At 39.9% G+C, this 15,965-nt stretch overlaps 1 protein-coding gene across 3 annotated transcripts in view; it reads left to right on the top strand.

Moving 5' to 3' along the window:
• Positions 1 to 15,965, top strand: part of Epg5 (ectopic P-granules autophagy protein 5) — a 106,969-nt gene that overhangs the window by 45,119 nt on the left and 45,885 nt on the right. For all 3 annotated transcript variants that reach the window (XR_012967347.1, XM_076203621.1, XM_076203623.1), the window contains 8 exons: positions 2,116 to 2,247; positions 2,948 to 3,046; positions 5,692 to 5,847; positions 6,463 to 6,649; positions 7,371 to 7,589; positions 7,784 to 7,944; positions 10,456 to 10,680; positions 13,806 to 13,969. Coding sequence is in view for 2 of the 3 variants with exons in the window: in XM_076203621.1 (XP_076059736.1) it covers positions 2,116 to 2,247; positions 2,948 to 3,046; positions 5,692 to 5,847; positions 6,463 to 6,649; positions 7,371 to 7,589; positions 7,784 to 7,944; positions 10,456 to 10,680; positions 13,806 to 13,969 (1,343 nt within the window). In the remaining variant the exon portion in view is untranslated. The remainder of the gene's footprint in view (positions 1 to 2,115; positions 2,248 to 2,947; positions 3,047 to 5,691; positions 5,848 to 6,462; positions 6,650 to 7,370; positions 7,590 to 7,783; positions 7,945 to 10,455; positions 10,681 to 13,805; positions 13,970 to 15,965) is intronic.

Below are 15,965 nucleotides of genomic sequence, written 5' to 3' on the forward strand. Positions count from 1 at the left end.
GGATTAAGAATCATAGAGCCCCACTGTCCCTCAGGACTAACAATGGATACCTCAATGAGGTGGGTCACGTGAAATGGATATCAGAGTTGTCTCCTTGCTGCCTGTCTTCAGAATCCGTCAACATCCTTACCTCCATCTTAGCCCAAAGGGGCTAACACTTTGTTTTATGACTAGGCCCAAGATCTCATTCAACTGAATTTCCTGGTACTCCCCCAGGTAGGCGTAGCTCCTCCTTGGGGATCGGTGCCATCTGCGTAGAGCTGATGGCCAGGGGTAGTTGCTGCTGATTGGCCCCCAACTCTTGGGGTTGGGGGGTGGTCCCACGACGTAGACGTTGCAGCTCCATACGATACATCCATGTCTTTCAAACAACACCTCACAAACATAAAAAACAAATGCACACCTAGACTTAACGCACTTAAGTCAATCACTGGAACAACATTTGGACAAAACAAAGAAACTAATATAACAATATACAAACAATGCATACGCTCAGTGATGAATTATGCGAGTCCTGCATGGGCTCCTAATCTCAGTGAGACACACCACAACACCCTTCAAATCATACAAAACAAAGCCCTAAAAACAATTACAGGCTGCACAAATACATCACCTACAGACCATTTACACCATGAAACAAAAGTCCTCAAAGTCAAGGACCACCTCGACATGAGAGGCACACAAACACTTGCTGCAGCCACCACAAACACATCACACCCGCTACACTACATAGCAGAACACCCACACACACCAAGAAACATTAAAACTACACCCATAGACCTTTATTACACACAGATACTCTCTTCTCTTCCTCCACAACCACCAAATACCAGCCTCCGGAAACATATTCATAATCATATCACTCACCGCTCCATTAACACACTGAAAGACAACACACTGCTGCATGCCAGACCCCCTGATATCCACCCTTCTGAATCCTCTCTCCCACGTAAGGACAGAGTCCACTTGGCCAGACTGCGATGCGGTCACCACCCAGCACTTCTAAGCTACCAGAAGAGGCTGGACGACCGTGTTGTGAACAGCTGCCCAGGATGTAACACTTCACCCCATACCATACAACACATAATGGAAGACTGCATTATACACAATCATGCACGCAAACAACACAACATACACTCTATAAAGGATTTGTGGGAAACCCCAGTTTCGGCTGTGGCCTTCCTTGGGGAGACGGGACTGCTCGGACAGACAGTCTAGGGAACGACAACAACAACAACAACAACTGAATTTCCTCCACTTGGTCTACGCTATGAAACAAAAGTCCTCAAAGATCATCTTGACATGAGAAGCACATAAACACTTGCCACAGCTTCCATAAACACACCACACCCACTACACTACATTGGAGAACACCCATGCACACCAAGAAACATCAAAACAACACCCTAATACCTATATCACACACAAATATTCTCTGCTCTTTCTCCACAACCACCAGGCACCAGCCTCTGGAAACATATCCATAATCATATTACTTGCAGCTCCATCAACAAACTGAAAGACGTTACATTGCTGTATGCCAGACCCCCTGATATCCATCCCTCTTAATCCTCTCTCCCCTGAAAGGACAGAATCTACCTGGTCAGATTTCAATGCGGTCACCAGTCAGCCCTTCTAAGCTACCAGAAGAGGCTGGATTACTGCATTGCAGATAACTGTCCAGGATGCAACACTTCAATCCACTATATGGAAGACTGCATTGTACACAATCATGCATGTCAACTACACATTATACACTCTATAAAGGATTTGTGGGAAAACCCCGTTTCAGACGTGGTGTCCTTAGGGTGATGGGACGGTTTGGCTAGACAGTCTAGGAAATGATGACGACAGCAACAACAACAACAACAACAACAACAATAGCAGCAATAATAGCAACAACAACAAAAACAACAACAGTGGCCTTTCCCCCTTATGAGGGGAGTGGCCAAATCAAAGCATACCTAGTCTCCCTTGCAGGATTGTTGAAAACGGTGCCTGTCCAATAAGCATTCTGTTTGAAGAACGATGAGAATGAAGATTGTTTAGTTTAGAGAAAGTTTCTAGAGGTGAAGTGATCACTTGGTGATTAATGTATCATTGATTTTGTTTTAGTTTGATGTTGAACGTTGGCTGAAGGAGAGGAATCCCAGTCATGCTGAACGAAAAGAATTGCTCAACTCTGCATTACAAGGACTAGCTTCACTGGGTTGTGAAGTGGAAAATGATAAACTCATCGTTCTGGAAGTAAGAACTTAATTTTGATTCGAGTTTATAATTTGAATGAGTGGTAGCCATGGGTGTTTTGCAAGATATCTGAGGAACATATTGATTGAGTGATATGATTTTAGTTATCTGTAGCAAGAATGATAACCTTGACATTAACCCTTTGGGTATGTGATGGATATTCTTGAGCTTAAAGAGATTGTCTGGCAGTGATAGATATTCTTGAGCTTAAAGAGATTGTCTGGCAGCAGCTGGACTAAACATGTAAGGATTATTAGACAAATATCTCTTACAAATGGTTGATATTGAACATTTCCTTGCTCATATGACAGTTCCTGATATTGATGTCATTTCTACTTGATGATCTGTACATTAATATATACTTGTGCATATAAACAGTGCAGAATATGTGGTATTAAAAAACTTATAGTATTTGTGATGGTATAGAATCCATAGGGTAAGATTTTTAAATTCCCCATGAAAATGTACCTAAATACTTAATGCTGTGACATGTTTTCATGTTGCTACATTTCGGGATTTGGGCCTGAAATTAATAGGAAGATTCACACAATATTTGTCAAAATGATTATAGTAAAGTCACAGCTACTAAGGGCAATTGCAGCCTTTATTTTTTTTATAGATGTGTAAGCATGTTTGGATGGGAGGAGAACTGAAGTCTTAGGCAGTTATCTTTGTTGTTAATGAAATGTGACATTTACAGCTTCTTCGAGTACATGTCAAGGCCGTGCTACAGTACCAATTCCCCGATCATTATTGGCAAATCCTTGATGAGCTGTTGCTTCTTTCTTCTAATGCAGTGGTTAGTACTAGTGTAGATAATGTACAAGTTCCTTTCATGCAGTGTTTATCTAATGTGAATTTTATTCATTCTTTTTCTTTGTTGTCAATCCAGGAGTCAGCATTTACTTAGGTATTTACAAGATCTGTTTCAAAAAAGGATGTGTGCACATTAGTGAATCAACAAAGCTCGTATTTGTACAATACTATAAGATTGTTTTGGCTGTGTGCCATTGTATAACTGTGAAATATATCTCATTCAGTCACCAGAGTAATTTTTTGTTAATACATCATTACTGTTGGAAAAATATACAAGTATCTATGTACAGGTAAAGGTGGGACTTCACCAGGGATGTGTATTGTCTCTGGCTGTTCAGTTTATACATGGATGGGGAGATGCGAGAGGTAAATGCAAGGGTAATGGGCGGGATTGGAGATGGATAAAGAAAATGGAGAAAAATGGGAATAACCCAGTTGTTTGCTGATGACACTGCTTGAGGCAGGATCAGAGGAAGGATTAAAGAAGTTAGTGACAGAGTTTGGGAAGGTGTGGAAAAGAAGAAAGTTGAAGATAAATGTTGGTAAAAGTAAGGTGATGAGATGTACAATGGGAGAATGTGGCAGCAAATTGGAAGTGAATATTAAGGGAGAGAGACTTGAGGAAATGGATAGCTTTATATTATATTATTTGTTTATTTGTTATTATTTGTCTGTTTATTATTATTTGCATAATTTTCATTTATTAGTTATCTGTCAATTTATTATTATTTGCTATTTACCTGTCCATGTCTTCTTTTCTGCATGGGAGGACGGAGAGGGGGGGGTCACCGATTTAATGAAGCGGCCTTGCTGTGGATGTGCTGTGTCTTGCGACACTGCCTCTGACCCAGGGCAGTGGACAAGGTGCAGGGATGACCCATCATCCAGGAGGTGCTAAGATAAGAGGGAGGGTGGATGGGGTGGAGTGTATTTAGGGATGGAATGGGTGGTAGTGGTTTTATGCCTTTTTCTTTTTGGCTACCTCCCTTGTAAAGGGGAAAAAGCCTTGGTATATGCATGTCAGCATTTACTTAGTCAGCATTTCCTTAGGTATTTACAAGATCTGTTTCAAAAAAGATGTGTGCGGATTAGTGAAACAACAAAGCTCCTATTTATACAATACCATAAGTTTGTTTTGGCTGAATAATAGTGAAATGTATCTCATTTGGTTACCATAGTAATTTTTTGTTAATACATCATTACATACATACATATACCAAAGGCTTTTTTCCCCTACACAGGGGTAGCCAAAAAGAAAAATGCATAGAAACCACTCCCACTCATTCCATTTCTTCATCCATGAGGAGCTGAGATGGGAAGGGTGGAGGAGATGGTGGAAGGGAGTGGAACGGATGGGAGTAGGTACATGCCTCTGACTTGACTACTTCCCATATAAGGGGGAAAAAAGATCTTGATATATAGAAATAGATAGATAGACAGAAGAAAATCTTGAAGGAACACTGTAGCAAAAGAATTTAAGTGTTGATTATTAGAATGGGTCATAACTTCATGTATAATTGAACGAGCAAATTTCTCTAATTTAAGTTGTGCAGTACACCAGAATTGTGTAGTGGTGCCTCATTTGTGAATTGTAAATGGTTGACCCCTAAAGAATGAGCTGATGTAAAATAGTTTGTGCAGAATAGATTACCGAACCAGAGGTGTCTGGCATCAGATGTAGGAATGGAGTTGTGAACGGTGCAGCCCAGTTGTGACTGACACACTGGTAGACTTGAGCCCTTGGCATCCATTTGCCAGTCATTCTCATGCAGTAGGCCTGCCCTGGTCAAGGTATTTAAACAACTTAGTTTCGTTCCTCAACATGAACATGTAGGCCTGCCCTGGTCTAGGTATAATGACTTAGTTTCGTTCCTCAACATGAACATGTAGGCCTGCCCTGGTCAAGGTATTTAAATGACTTAGTTTCGTTCTTCAACATGAACATGTAGGCCTGCCCTGGTCAAGGTATTTAAACGACTTAGTTTCGTTCCTCAACATGAACATGTAGGCCTGCCCTGGTCAAGGTATTTAAATAACTTAGTTTCGTTCCTTAACATGAATGATAGAGATGACCAACCCAATGGGCACTAGCGCTTCAACACGACAGTGGCTCAACACATTAGAAACCATCCAGCATAATTTATTAGATTACACAAATGAATTTGGTATAAGTAAATACAAATCAAGGTCTAAAGTGGCAATGATGTTTCATTAGGGGATAGTAAAATAATGTAATTGATTTTTTTATTTGTTTGAAGGAAGATGTAATTCAATATTGATTTTGTTTTGTTTGTAGGAAAAGAAAGGCTCTGTGCACATGGAATGAATTTGGTATAAGTAAATACAAATCAAGGTCTAAAGTGGCAATGGTGTTTCATTAGTGGATAGTAAAATAATGTAATTTATTTTTTTATTTGTTTGAAGGAAGATGTAATTCAATATTGATTTTGTTTTGTTTGTAAGAAAAGAAAGGCTCTGTGCTCATGGAATGAATTTGGTATAAGTAAATACAAATCAAGGTCTAAAGTGGCAATGGTGTTTCATTAGTGGATAATAAAATAATGTAATTAATTTTTTTATTTGTTTGAAGAATGATGTAATTTAATATTGATTTTGTTTTGTTTGTAGGAAAAGAAAGGCTCGGTGCACATGGGAGTATGGTACGACTTAATAAATGTTGTGGCTGGAGGTGTTGTGACATTCAAACCAGGAATGACATTCCAGGAATCGGTAAATGCTGTCAGCACTTTCAGTCGAAGCCAAACTCTGTTCACATTCTCCTTGGTAAGTAAAAAGATGTGTGTATTTACTTAGTTGTATGTACCTAGTTGTATTACATGGGAAGGGGAGCTATGCTTGTAGTGACCCGTCTTGGTATCTCTCAGCATCTAGTTTGTTCTTAAATTCTTGTATGGTTTTTGCACAAACTATTGTTTCATCCAATTTGTTCCAGACATTCCAATAGGGGGCAGTTTGTGACATTAAATCATATCATCATCATCAGTAATTTTTTTTTTTTTTTTTTTCAAATTTATGTATAAATTTATATTTGCTTTATGTATAAATTCACATGTGGTAGGAAAGGGAGAAGTGGGGGTGGATGTAAATTATAGATTGAAGGAAGCAAGTAAATGGGTTGGGGGATTAAAAAATGTCATGAGAAATGGGCAATTGGGAATGGATACAAAGAGGAGATTATATGAAGAGCTGATTGTGCTAACAGCAGTGCCTTGGAATGTAAGAGAGGCAGAAAGGAAAAGTTTAAATGTGTTTGAGATGAAATGTCTGAGAGGTATGGTAGTGGTTACAATGTTGGATAGGGTGAGGAGGAGAGTGGGGATGGAAAAGGAGATGGTAGATAAAATAATTTGTTTTATGTAAAATTTATTTCCTTTCCAGGCGAAGGACACCCTCAGTAAACTTTCAAATTACTTTGTGACCCAACGGTTGGAGTTTGGTTTGTATGGTCTCTACCCAAAGTACAGACCCTTTATTGAACCCCTCTCGCTTCTTCTTGGATCTGTGTCCTCTACATATCTAGTCAAACGGTTACAGATGGAGAGAGGGAAAGCATCAGCAGATGAAAGTAAGTCTATCTATATATATACCAAGGGCTTTTTTCCTCTTACAAGGGAGGTAGTTAAGTCAAAATGCATTTACTCGCTCCCACCCATTCCACTCCCATCCACCACCCTGTCCTCCCTCTCGTCTTATCTCCTCATCAGAGCTGACATGAATTTAATAAATTATTTGATTGGATGAGGAGTGTAGGGGGGTTGCCATATGATAAAGTAGTTGGCGTAAATTAGCTCTAGTTGTGGAAGAGCTGTATTTACTCAATTGTTACTCAATTGGCAGTGGACAAGGTGCAGGGATGACCCGTCATTCAGGAGGTGCTAAGATAAGAGGGAGGGTGGAGGGGGGTGGAGTGTATTCAGGGATGGAATGGGTGGGAATGATTTTATGCCTTTTTCTTTTTGGCTACCCCCCTTGTAAGGGGGAAAAAGCCTTGGTATATATATGTATGTATGTATTTTCCAAGTTGTACCCAGGAAAGGAGTAATGCTCTCTGGGTCTCATCTACTCTCCAGTATTGTGGTACCTAGCCTCAAATTCATGTGCAGTTCTAACTTCATCTATATCCTTGATTTCCTAGTATCATATTTAGTCTGCCTTTGGCCCAAACAGTGTTATGGAGGACAGGGTAACCTTTGTCTCAGAGGTGTTGGGATGGGAGGAGTGGTTAATTGGTTTTTAGTTGCTGGAAGGTTCTTGTGTGTGTTCTAAAACTGATGAACTCTTCACAGTTACGGCTGAGATGTGGGCAGCTATGGAAGGACTTTGGGCAGCTTGGGTAGCACCCTTGGGTGGAAAGGCAAGAGAATCATGTCCTGCTTGGTTGCAGCAGCTCACGCATGACAGGAAGCTTCTTTTGCCATGGGTGCCTGATGATGCACAACTTGCATCCAAAATGGTGTTCATGTTTATTCATGCAATCCAGCTAATACATTCGCTCCTGCCTTCAGGTAACTAGGAGGTTGTTTGGTAAGACATAAATGAAACCATAGTATCATAGATTTATTCTTTCTTATTGCATTTTGTTTCATGGAGGAAAGAAAGGTGATGACTTGATATTTGGTTAGGTTGCAAACTTTGAAGATGATTAGTTTCTATCGTGAAAATATCATCTTTCTGGTATTGTGTAAATTTTTACTTTCAGCTAACAGAAGTGTTATGTCCTATGTATTGGAGTTTTATGGAACAACATTTGCTTGCCGAGAGGTTAAAGATTATGTGCTAAATATAATACATCATCACTTTGAATGTTTGCCGTGGCAACACTTTAGGCCCTCTCTGCAGGACATCGAAATGCTTAATAAGGTCAGAAATGTGTGCAGAAATGTCTTTCTATCTATCTATCTATCTATGTGTGTATGTACCATGGGCCTCTTCCTCCTTATAAGGGGGGTAGCCAGTCAAAGCATACATCCATGCCCTCACATTCCACTTTTTTGTATTCATCTGCAAAGGAGGTGCCAAGATGAGAGGAAGGGAGGGAGGAGGGTGGAGGGGAGTGGAATATATAGGAAATGGAATGGGTGGGAGCGGTTTCTATGCCTTTTTCTTGTTGGCTACCCCCTGAGTAGGGGGAAAAAGCCTTTGGTATATGTATGTATGTATGTATGTATCTGCATTTATGTTAAGCTACTAGCTACAGTGTTTTGTATCAAACCTAAAGAAGAATGAAAGAAATTTCTTCCCATTCCCCATTACAAGAGAGGTAGAAATTTCTTTTAGTTCTTTTTAAGGTTTAATACAAAACATTGAAGCCACTAGCATAGTATAATTGAAATGATAGGTGGTGTACATGAAAAGGTACTGAAATGGATGGAAGATTTCTTGAACGGGAGAAAAATGAGGGTGGTACTTAGAGAAAAAAACTCAACCTGGAAGAAATGATAAATGGAGTCCCACAAAGTTCTGTATTAGCTCTGATAATGTTTGCATACATACATACATACATACATATACCAAGGCTTTTTCCCCCTTACAAGGGAGGTAGCCAAAATGAAAAAGGCATAAAATCATTCCCACCCATTCCATCCCTGAATACACTTCACACCCCTCCACCCTCCCTCTTATCTTAGCACCTCCTGATAATGTTTGCCATATATATAAATGACATGGATCAAGGTGTGGAATGTTATATGAACTTCTTTGCAGATGATGCAAAAATACTAAAGTACAGAGGAAGACAGTGAATCATTATAGAGACCTGGATAAAGTCTGGGAATGGAGTCAAATGTGTTCAGTGAATTTCAACATCAAGAAATGTAGTATAATGGAATTTGGAAAAAGTGAAAATAGAATATCAGGGCAATATAGAATTGTTACAAAAGAAGTAAAAAAAAAGTTAGCTCGGAAAGGGACCTAGGAGTAATTACCAGCAAAGGCATGTCACCGGACAAGCATATATCTACAAAATAGAGAAACCTTCAATTTACTAAGATCAATGAAAGTTGCCTTTGACCACTTGGATGAGGAAATAGTAAAGAAAATATTAGTCACACTGATAAGACCAAGATTGGAGTATGCTGCAACACTATGGACATCCAGTACAAAAAAGAATATTAAGAAATTAGAAATGACCCATCATCCAGGAGGTGCCAAGAGAAGAGAGAGGGAGGAGGGTGTAGGGGAGTGGAATATATAGGAAATGGAATGGGTGGTAGGTCTTTCTATGCCTTTTTCTTTTTGGCTACCCCTTGTGTAGGGGGAGTATGTAGAAAGAATCCAAAGAGCAATGACAAAGATGGCACCAGCACTTTCTAAATTGACATATGAACAAAGATTGTCCAAACTGAAACTACCAACCCTGGAACAAAGAAGAGAAAGAGAAGATCTTCTGACCATTTACAGAATTATGAAAGGGATAAAAGAAAAACAAGAGGACATGAAAAGAAACTTAAAAAGGATAGTTATAGAAGAGATCTGAAAAAGAATAGTTTCCCACACAGTGGTAGATATCTGGAGTTTATTGTATGAGGCAACAGTGTGTGCAAAAACTATACAAGAATTTAAGAACAAACTGGATGCTTAAAGATACAAAGACCTCCCATCCCATATAATACAACTAGGTAAATATATGGAGAGTGAGGGACGAATTTGATGGAAGTGAAAAGGAAGGGGTTCTCTTCTGTCAAGCCATTTGTTGTTGTGTCTCCCCAAGGAAGGCCACAGTCGAAACTGGGTTTTCCCACAAATCCTTTATAGAGTGTATGTTGTGTTGTTTGCGTGCATGATTGTGTATAATGCAGTCTTCCATTATGTGTTGTATGGTATGGGGTGAAGTGTTACATCCTGGGCAGCTGTTCACAACATGGTCGTCCAGCCTCTTCTGGTAGCTTAGAAGTGCTGGGTGGTGACCGCATCGCAGTCTGGCCAAGTGGACTCTGTCCTTTCGTGGGAGAGAGGATTCAGAAGGGTGGATATCAGGGGGTCTGGCATGCAGCAGTGTGTTGTCTTTCAGTGTGTTAATGGAGCGGTGAGTGATATGATTATGAATATGTTTCCGGAGGCTGGTATTTGGTGGTTGTGGAGGAAGAGAAGAGAGTATCTGTGCGTAATAAAGGTCTTTGGGTGTAGTTTTAATGTTTCTTTTTGTTGTTGTGGTCAATGGCTGGTTTGGGTAGGATTAAAAGAAGTTTATGGAAGTTTTCTAGAATAACATATTTATCAGAATAAATTATTGTCAAGTTTATGGATCTTTTTATGTATATTTTTTCATGCCAATTCAAAAAATTAGTAGATTGATTTGATCATTTGTATTTTTTTTATTTATGTATGTATGTATGTACTTATGTATTTATTTATTTATTTATTTATTTGCAGATTGTGGACCAGTACCTACCAGAATGCCACAGTTTTGTTGGCAAAATTTTTGTACAAATTCAGTGGAAAGTAGTGATGCATAATTTCATGCCTGTGCAGTCTGATTCAGGAGATGCCACTTGCTACCCGGTGCTAGACAGTGCAAAAGAACATGAAGCCACACGTGCTCATGTCTGCATTTTAAATCTCTTTTCTGCTCTTACGCTTGAACCTGTTACTAGACAAGTAAGTATTTTTATTATGCTGTGGTTTATTTATATATTTTTTGTTAAGGGATTGATGATGGGTGTTTGCACTTGGTGGTCAGGCAAGATGGACAACAAAGTTGCCCATTTCCAAAACCCATCAACCCCTTCATCTCCATCAGCCTGAAGGGCTGGCATTTGGTCCCCAGACTGGGCCTAAAATATCTCTTTATCAACTTCAGTTGTATTTTTTACACATTTTCACACATGGAGAGCTGTCAACTGGCAACTTCTCTTCTCTCCCTACCTCTTTTAGCTGGTGACATGTAAACAGTCCCACTCTGATGCAACACAAACAATAGAGAGATCTATGAGAGATTCCGAGGGCTGTTGCCAGCCACTGCGGGGCTGTAGGTTTTCCACTTGGTGAAACTTGTGGTAACAATTGATTGATTTTGCTCAAAATTGACCTAATTCCATATTCCACAAGACTACTCCAGACATCACCCTGAGGTAACAATTGATTGATTTTTCTCAAGATTGACCTAATTCCACAAGACTACCCCAGAGTAATCCCTCCCAAGACAAGAATGAGCCACATTGGTACAATTACACTGAGGCCATCATGCCACATTAAAACAGAACCAATACAGAATATACTTGGCCACTCATATTGACCCAGATGTAACCACCATACAGAGGACACAGAACAAATTCTGCACTGCCCCAGTCTGGCCTTAGACAGCAATACAAAATCTCTCATGTGAGTGATTTTTCAGTTCAGTTCAGTGGCTGTCACCAATTACTTAGGAGCCATGCAAGAAGACTTGGGGCAACAGATTTTGAGGGAATGATTATTTTCTTGAATGCGAAGAGAAAATTATATGGAGTGATTGTACCCACACTGCTGTAAGGAGCAATGTGTCGTTGATTATTTGTATTGGTAGAAATTTCAAGACTTTCTCATAAACCTATGACAAGGTTTTTAAGTATCGATCAGTCAGTTGTTGCCTTGAGCTTCTTTGGATGGAAACTCAGTTTCCGCTGCCCCACAGCAACTGGGAGTTTTTCTTAGGCCTTCTCATATATCTCTCTTGGAAGAAATCTTGGACTGAACTCTGCATTGTATTAGTGTGAAATGGAACCATTTCCCAGAGGATGGACATACAGTATAGACAGCAGGATATCTAGTTCCATCACTCTGTCCCACTTAGCTGTCTTTTACGACATACATACATACATACATACATACATACATACATACATATACCAAAGGCTTTTTCCTCCTTACAAGGGAGGTAGCCAAAAAGAAAAAGGCATAAAAATCATTCCCACCCATTCCATCCCAAATACACTCCACTCCCCTCCACCCTCCATCCTCCATCCTCCACCCTCCCTCTTATCTTGGCACCTCCTGGATGACGGGTCATGCCTGCATCTTGTCCACTGCCCTGGGTCAGAAGCAGTGTTGCAAGGCACAGCACATCCACAGCAAGGCTGCTTCATTAAATTGGCGACCCCCCCTCTCCGTCCCCTTCGGGCTGTGTCAAACTTTTCTCACACATACTACTTCACCCCCCATCCCCCCACCCATTCCACATCATGCATCACAACATCATCCATATACAACCATTCTCCATTCACCCCGTCTTTTACGACATGCATTGGAAATATCATAATGGATGGATGTAGTGAAAGGGACCTTAACCACTTTGGTATGATGACGCCTATGTAGGCGTCATGAGGCACGGGTGGGTACACAAGGATGCTAGCATCGGCATCTTGAATATATACATTTTTTGTAGTTGTACATGAGTTACCCCTGGATTCTGTGAACTAGTGTGGTAATGTTTTCTGTGTTTATTATTACTCGGCATAAAAGAGAATGAGTAATACAGCAGTGACTTTATATTTCATAATGCGAGTAATGTGATGCATTGTACAAATGGCATCCAATGCTGCGTGCAAAAATTTGACTTGTACTGAAGTGGTTAAGTAAAAGGGGAATGTCTGTTGTGTAAGGAAAGGAGAAGGCAAGAGTGATATGAGTAAAGGATAAAGGATGGTTGTGAATGGACAGTAAATTGATGTTGTCCGAAGGGATTTCTCATCATCTTGGCTACCTCCCTTAGAAGGGGGACAAAGTCTTTGGTATATAGGTACATAGAGTCTCTATCTTTGCATGAAGGAGAGAGGAAGGAGGGTTGCAGTGTAAATGAGGTGGTAGGGGTAAACCAGCTGAGGCAGGCTTTGCTGTAGATGTGCTCTGTTTTGCTGCATTGCTTCCGACACCGGCAGTGGGCAGGGGACAGCGATGGCCCCTCGTCTATGAGGAGTTAGAATAAAAGGGAAACAAATGGGTGATGGATGGGAGTTGGATGGGTGTGTCTTGACTGGGTACCTCCCTTAATGGGAGAAGAAACCTTTTAGTTATATAGATTGATAGGAACTGTTTCCATGTCACCGGCTGAAAGTTGTAAGGGAAGAGGAACAGTTGCCAGATGTTAGCTCTCCCTGTGTATTTACCCAGTTGTATTATACAGGAAGGGAGCTATGCTCGTGGTGACCCGTCTTTGTATCTTTCAGCATCAAGTTTGTTCTTCAATTCTTAAATAGTGTTTGCACACACTGTTGCCTTATCTAATTTATTCTCGGTCTCCACCACTCTGTGTGGTGGATACCTGGAAGGAGAAGGAAATTACAAAGGATTACAAAGGCGGAGCATGCCGACAGGAGTTGATAAAGAGAAATTTTAGGCCCAATCCTAGGACTTGAATGTCAGCCTCTTGGGGTTGCACCTTCAAATGGAAATGAGGAAGTAGATTGGGTTTGAAGATGAGCGGCAGGGAGATGACTCTGATGTCCTAGCAAGACTACCTTGTGCAGGACCCATTATTGGTCCAAGTAAGGTTTGGCAATTCTACGGATTAAGTTTTGGCTACCCCCCGTGTAGGGGAAAAAAACCTTTGGTATATGTATGTAAGTTTTGGTAAGATTAATGATGAATTAAATTTTGTTTTGATTGTTGCTAGTTATACATACCAGTGTGTACTCAGTGTTTTAGATTATTTCAGTAATTGGTGTTGAATAGTAGGGTTTTATGAGTTTGTACAATGTAACTGTGTTGAATTTCTAATGATGTACAATGTCTTGACTTTCCCACAGTCTGAAAAATTAGAAACCCTACTAGCAGAAGCTCGTGAGTATTCTTGGCACTTATTGGATGGACCAAGTTTTGAAAATATTATTTACTGGTTCCTTAATGGTTGTGATGCTCGTATAGTTTTGGACCAAAAGGGCAGGAATCCCATTGATGTGGCCATTCTTGAGTGAGTACTGTGATTTCTCATGTATAATGCTTAAATTAATTTTTTTCATTATTATTATTTTTATTTTATTTCTTTGGGGTGAATGGAGAATGGTTGTGTATGGATGATGCTGTGATGCATGAGGTGGAGTGGGTGGGGGATGGAGGTGAGGGAATATGTGTAAGATATAAATTGATGCACCCGAAGGGATTTCTCCTTGTCTTCTCCTATTCTGCAGGAGGGGATAGAGAGGAGGTCACTGATTTAATGAAGTGCCCTTGCTGTGTCTTGCAACACTGCTTCTGACTCAGGGCAGTGGACAAAATACAGGGATAACCCATCATCCAAGAGGAGCCAAGATAAGAGGGAGGGAGTAGGGTGAATGGGAGTGGAGTATGTGGGGATGGAATGGGTGGGAGTGGATTTTATGCCTTTGTTTTTTGACTCCCTCCTATGTAAGGGGGAAAAAGCCTTTGGTATATGTATGTATTTTGTATGGGATTAAAAAGCGTCATGAGGGAATAGGCATTTGGGAATAGATGCAAAGAGAAGATTATATGAAGGAATGGTTGTGCCTTTGACACTATATAAGGCAGAGACTTGGAGTCTGAGAGCAGCAAAAAGGAGAAGATGCTCTCTGATTGGGTGGGTTAGTGTCGTTACTTGTAGCGGAGGTTGAGATGATAATGATTTGAATCCTGCTTGGGGCGAGTTGAACTAAGTGCGTGGCTCATTAAATTTCACACTACAATGTCCACTGTAAGGGGCATCGTTGTAGCCTCCTGATAGGGGGAATTTGTGACATTAAACCAAATCACATCACAGAAAGGAGAAGTTTAAACGTGTTTGAGATGAAGTGTCTAAGAAGTATGATAGGGGTTACAAGGTTGGATAGAGTGAGAAATGAGGAGGTGAGGAGGAGAGCAGGGGTGGAAAAGGTGATGGCAGATAGGGCTGATGAAAGAGTATTGGGATGGTTTGGACACATGGAAAGAACGAATGAAGAAAGATTAGCAAAAGAGGTGTGGAAAGCAGAGGTGGATGGAGTGACTGAGGATGAGATGGATGGATGGGGTAACTTGATACAGGTCTTTAAAATTCTAAAGGAAATTGACAATATCAAAAGTGATAAAATTTTCATACTGAATGAGAATCAGACAAGAAACAATGGTCTCAAACTGTCCGGAAATAGATTCAATTTGGAAGTGGGTAGAAACAACTTTGCCAACTGTGTAGTTAATGAATGGATTAAACTTCCTGCAGAGGCAGTGCATTGTAGCTCAGTTCGAAGCTTTAAGAATCATTTAGATAAACACCTAAGCAAGATGCTGTAATGATTATCATTTATTTTATATTATTTGTTTTTGTTTTGTTATCATTTGTCTGCTTGATTCTCATTTATTATTAGTTATATGTCAATTTATTATTATTTACTATTTACCTGTTTATTATTTAACTATGCCTATGCATTTATTTATGTATTTTATTTGTTATTTACATTATTATAGTTTTTATTTATTCATTTATTATTATTTTTATTATTATTATTTTTTTTTTTTATATATATATATTTTTTTGTATCTGACCTATGAACAAAAAGGTCTCCTGTTGGCATGCTCCGCCTTTATAATCCTTTGATGTGAAATGGTGTAAGAGTATGACAGAAAATTTTGAAAGTAATAAAAAGATGTTTTGGAAAGAAACTAAGAGAGGAAGAGGAGGTGAATTAAGTAGAGAAGAGAGGGTAAAAGGTGCAGATGAAGAGATAATAATAGAAGAGAAGGTGGTAAGAGGAAGATGGGTAGAGTATTTTAGGGAGTTGCTAAATGTGAAGGAAGATAGGGAGGGAAAGGTAGTTGCAGTGGGAAGTACTAAGAAAATGACTGTGATGAGTGAGGAAAATAAGGAAGGATGAAGTGAAGGCAGTTGTTAAGATGATGAGAGCAGGTAAGGCACCTGGTCTGGATGGGTGCCATGCAGGATGTCTGAAAAAAGGAGGTACAATGATGGTGGACTG

This window comes from Oratosquilla oratoria, chromosome 20, assembly GCF_046742065.1.
Source record: "Oratosquilla oratoria isolate Oo_2021 chromosome 20, ASM4674206v1, whole genome shotgun sequence".
NCBI classification, from domain to species: Eukaryota; Metazoa; Arthropoda; class Malacostraca; order Stomatopoda; family Squillidae; genus Oratosquilla; species Oratosquilla oratoria.